Source organism: Temnothorax curvispinosus, unplaced genomic scaffold (genome assembly GCF_003070985.1).
Source record: "Temnothorax curvispinosus isolate PA1 unplaced genomic scaffold, ASM307098v1 QBEX01000115.1, whole genome shotgun sequence".
Lineage (NCBI taxonomy): Eukaryota > Metazoa > Arthropoda > Insecta > Hymenoptera > Formicidae > Temnothorax > Temnothorax curvispinosus.
Genome location: NW_020209895.1, coordinates 39768 through 45033, shown reverse-complemented (window position 1 = coordinate 45033; position 5266 = coordinate 39768). Strand labels below are relative to the sequence as shown.

Here is a 5266-nt window from a genome sequence, read left to right as displayed (position 1 = left end):
TATGGTTACTTGCTGGATAATTTTACATCTAAGTTTTAAGTATTTATCATATTATTTTGTTACGCGTATTATATATATATATATATAATATTATTTATTTACAACAATAATGTTATTTACAATAACATTATATATATATATATATATATATATATATATATAGCATAATGTTGTTGACATTTTTACCTAAATAATATCTAAAAATGATGTTGTACTTACTATATAGAACAGCGAGTGCTTATCAGAACAGCGTGGGATGTTTGTCTCTTCATCGTACCGCAGCTTGTTTTGATCATTATAACACGACCAAGTACTTTTACTGACTTTTAGTGAATATACACTAATTTTTGCAGCGTAAAATCACTAGTAGTTTACGTTTTCTACTGATAACAACTAAGATAGTTAATATACATGTTACTTGTATTTAAAAAATTTGTTTATATACAAAGATATGGAACTTATGTACATAAAATTCAATAGAAAGTATGTTTCTTGAACTCTTTATTTTGATAAATTGCTAAACAAATTACAGTTTTATAACTAATTAACTTCCATATATTAATATTAGAAATATATTAGGAATTAGAAATGTATATTAATTCTCTTACATAAAAGAAATTACTTAACATAAGTGACAACGTTGAGAATTCAGATCGTAATAAAAAAAAATAATGAAGATTCTATGATTTTAGAACATAAAAATCTTTAAAAACTTTAGTATTTAAAATTATTCAATATCAGAAAACATATTGATTAAAGAAAAATAATTTTGTTTATCATGTTAATCAAGAATCTTACATAAGTTGGGTAATATAAGAAAAAAATATAATAAAAAAATACTATATTATGAGCTTCAAAACTTCTGAGGCATTTAAATGGCTTGCGGATTCATCTCTTCGGGATCTTTTTGTTGTCTGTTAAGCCTTTGACCACCTTGGCGAAACCATTCTTTTGTGATATCTTCAAACTCTTTGTTTGTGAATTGATGTTGAACCAAAATTGTTGCTGAATGAATTAAATGTAAATTAAATTTTATATTTTGTAAATATAAAAATATATTTTACTTTGTAAATATAAAAAAATATATATTTTACCTTGTATTGCCATTAAAATAGAGTTTAAGCTATTGATTTTAAAATGATTACGTAATCCTTTCCAGGACGATTGTTTAGCAACTTCATTGGAAAATATAGTTCGATATATACGAATTAAATTTTCCTTAGCGGATCTTCCGCCTATGCGAGATATGCACAGCATCTTTAGAAATATAACGTAACGTTAATATAATTTCTATCATTTTATTTAGATAAAAATTACATTTAAGTAACTAAATTCCTAATTAAACTTACAAATTTGTTGTACTCATCTGCATTTTGTGATAAACGGTTTTCAAAAGCTGTGACTTCATCAATACTTTTAAGCGGAAGAGATTGTTGCATATTTAATATATCCAAATCAGCAGGTGCTTCAGGCTTATGTTGATTAATTTGTTTTTCTACTTCTTTTAAACGAGCCTCCAGATCTTGTATTCGTACTGAAACATTAGCTAGAGCCGTATATACTCTTTGGAAATTTTCTAAAAAATTATAAGTAATATTGAGTAAACAGTGAGATAATAAGATTATAAGGCAAACAATAAACACCATACCTTCCATTTTATTGGACATTTCTATCATTAAGTTATGTAATTCCTGTATGCCTAGAAACATAAAAGAGGTATTAGAATAATCACAATAACCATTAATAAGAACTATAATTTTTAATAAAAAATGCTTTATTATAGAGATAATACAAGTAAATAGAATAAATAAACTAAAATGAACTATTACTTTTGTTCGATACTAAAGTTCCTTCAAGGATGTCAAAATCCACATTGTCAGTTGAGAAATTCAAAACATTTGAGAGTTTGTTGACTGAGACATCTTTATTTGTAAGATCTGGCTGGTTTAGTATAACTGAGACATCTTCATTTGTAAGAGCTGACTGATTTGGTATAACTGAGACATTTTTATCTGTAAGATTTGGCGGATTTGGTATAACTGATGCTAAATCAGAATCAGTATCAGACTCAGAAGCAATAGGTTTTTGCAACTGTTTTCTGCATGACGTACGTGACTTCTTCTTTATTTCATTTATATTATTATCATCGCTTGACGAATAGTTCGTTGCCTTCTGTCTAGCTTGATCTAATGAATCTTGATTGGGACAAAACCGCAATTTACACAAGTTACATTATTTTTTTAAAATATTTAAAAACAACTACATAAATTTTGAAGTAAAATCTAAATTACCATAATATCCATGAAATTGAATGGGATAAAATGACCACTTAGGATCATTAATAACAGGAGGAACTTGTTTTACGATAAATGTATTTATATTTTTTACTGATGGCCACCAGCATTCTGTCAAATTAAAGCGAAGCCATAAAGATGGAACCTCTGATACGATTTCCTCTTCATCATTTCCATCGCTTGAAAAAGTCACGACAGCGAAATCTTTTGCCATTATTAATAATCTGTAAAAAAGCAAAGTTTGTTAAATAATTTATCATCGTTTTTAATTCTAAATTCTTTTACTAATATTAGTACTCGCCATAAACATATTTCCTGTTGGTGCAGTAAAGGCAATACCACAACTTCTTCGTCATATAAAGGTAATTTTACGCATTTTGATTTAATATCAGATAATGGAACAGTAATTAGCTCATATTGTAACTCATTAATTTGTTTAATTCCAATATTTAAAGAGTCGCATGGACTGTGAAAAAATGATTTAACATTCGAATACTTTTTACCAATAACGTAAATCTGTTCACTTCTTAAATAAATTTTTGTAAGTGAAATCGTTGTACCATCTAACAAAGAACAACAGTTATCAGCAGTTTTTGTACTAAGATAGAAACCTTTGCATTGAACCGATTTTATTATCTTTTTGCCATTGACGTTTTTAAAGCACAATTTTGGATAAATCTTTTCTACATTTGTCATATTTAAATTATCCTCTTCTATACAACGATTAACTAATTGTTGTAATGGTCGACTTGAAGATCTAACTTTTGATTTAATTTTTTGCATGTAATTTTCGAACTTAAACGCGCTAAATTCATCTAATGGCCCCCATAATTTTACATAGTCGCATAGATGAACTAAATTATGCACGTTATATGATATATGTTGATGACCATATAATGTACCGTAATTTTCAACAAAATATACTAGTAAACTGTGTGCATAATCAAGCAGTTGTACGCAATATTCTTTGCTACATAAGATTCTAATTGCTACACTCAAGCTTAAAAAATAAACGTATTTATCGCGTGATAATGTCTTAAAAAAAATTACTGGTCCAGTATATAATAATAATTGCCTTAATTCAGTGGCTTTAAACCGATCGACCTCATCTAGTTTTCTTGGCTTTCTAGCAAATTCTTTAGGTAAGAATAATGACATGGATAACAAAGTAGTTGAAATAAGAGCTATCAGATTTGCAGCCATACGAACATTATGTTTACCTTTAATCCAAAACTGCAACAACCGTTTCATTATTCCTAACAGTACAAGATGCATGTAGTCTATAGGAAATTGGGTAACCATTCTAATGTTTAAATCTTCAAGAATAGAAGTCATTTTATGATGTTCTTCTTGTTGTTTTAATTTAAACGATTCATTTGATCTTAGGATTGCTTTAATTTCTGGGTACGTTACTCTATTTTCTATGTAATCTCCCTCTTGAATGCAATTACCGCATCCAAAATACGCATTATGTCCCTTAATTCCTTTGATAAACGATTTTGCGGGAGCATCGCAGATAAATACGTTCACTTTTACGGTTATTTTTTTGTCATACTGTGTAATACCAGTTCGAAAAATTTCAAGACAATCATCCTTGAAATATTTCAGAAAAGTATTGCAACATTTTGGCTTTTGAAAACCATGATAGACACCGACTATAAATGGTTCGGTGTAAAAATCTGCAACTATACTAGCTAAAATAGGCCAAAATTGACTGCCAGAAGATTTTGTTAAAGGAAGACCATCTATATTCACATTAATATTTATTTGCGATGGACAAGTATTTCGGCAATAATGTTTGCAAATAGATTTTTTTAAACTATTACTTAAACCTACATGATAATAGTTTCCTGGTGTCATTTCAATAATGTCTACTTGTCTGGGAGTTTGTAACAAAGTTCGAGCATCAATAGGAAGATCATGGCCGTATTTTACTAGAACTTTTAATAAACTACTTATAGTAGAATGATTTACACGATTTTCAATAGCCCATAATCGGATGTCATTTACAATTTCTGTTTTATTAAAAAACTCATCGTCTGAACTACTTGATGGAAGACTATCTTTATCAGTATTAATTCCTGAATGTATAGACATTAAATCATCATTGTTTTCAATAAACTTATCAGTGTTAATTCCATTGGAATTATCAAAATCAATTTTTCTTGATAAATTTTGCTGCTGAGGTAATTGTTCAATGTTATCTGGTCCATTTGATCCACTTACAATGTCATTTTGAACTTCTGAACTATTTGAGTCAACAGTCATTTGGGAAACATTATAGAGTTCCTTTACAAAAATTCGTCTCCGCTGTCTTGGCGTTAAAAAAGTAATGTCTAATCTTAATTTTGATTTAGACATAATATAATTTTATGAAATAACACGAAGAAATGGAAAGCTAGATTGCGATTATATGCACGAAGATTTGGGTTTGCGTTTAGGCTTATGTTATGGTTATATTCTCCTTTTCCGCTGAATATGTATTTAGGAAAGCTGGAATATATATTTATTATCTGGAGAATAAAAAATATTTTGATAAATAAAAGAGGTTCTTAAGGGAAAGATCTGCAGTTATGTTAAATACAAACTAATCCAAAAATTAAATTATTTACATTAATCTTATATTAAGATTTACCATTACAATTACTATATAGAAAAAAGATAATAAACCGGTATGTAATAAATATTCAATTTAATGCAAAATTAAATATTGTAATCTGAAGAAAACTACAGAAAAAAACTGTAATTATTAGGAGACAATAAAATGCGATGTAAATTTGCACTCGAAATGTCTAAGCTTCTAATGATTCAGAAAAGCGGTGCGAATAAGTTTTTTGTTTCTTCTCATTATCATAATTGCCTAACAGATGTTGTAAAAAGACATGAGAAACATAGGCCGCTTTCCGATATTCACTGCCAGTACCGAAAATTTATAGTGTGCGTAACATAAACTATAGATTTTTATTATTGGC

At 28.2% G+C, this 5266-nt stretch overlaps 1 protein-coding gene across 1 annotated transcript; it reads right to left on the bottom strand.

Moving 5' to 3' along the window:
• Window positions 1-871: 871 nt before the first annotated feature.
• On the bottom strand, window positions 872-1874 carry LOC112457967. Its single transcript, XM_025021343.1, has 5 exons — window positions 1830-1874; window positions 1649-1699; window positions 1350-1576; window positions 1095-1257; window positions 872-1005 (listed from the first exon to the last, which is right to left on the bottom strand). The coding sequence occupies exons 2-5, from the start codon at window positions 1674-1676 to the stop codon at window positions 872-874; spliced, it is 552 nt and encodes a 183-aa protein (XP_024877111.1). The 5' UTR covers window positions 1677-1699; window positions 1830-1874.
• Between the last annotated feature and the right edge of the window lie 3392 nt (window positions 1875-5266).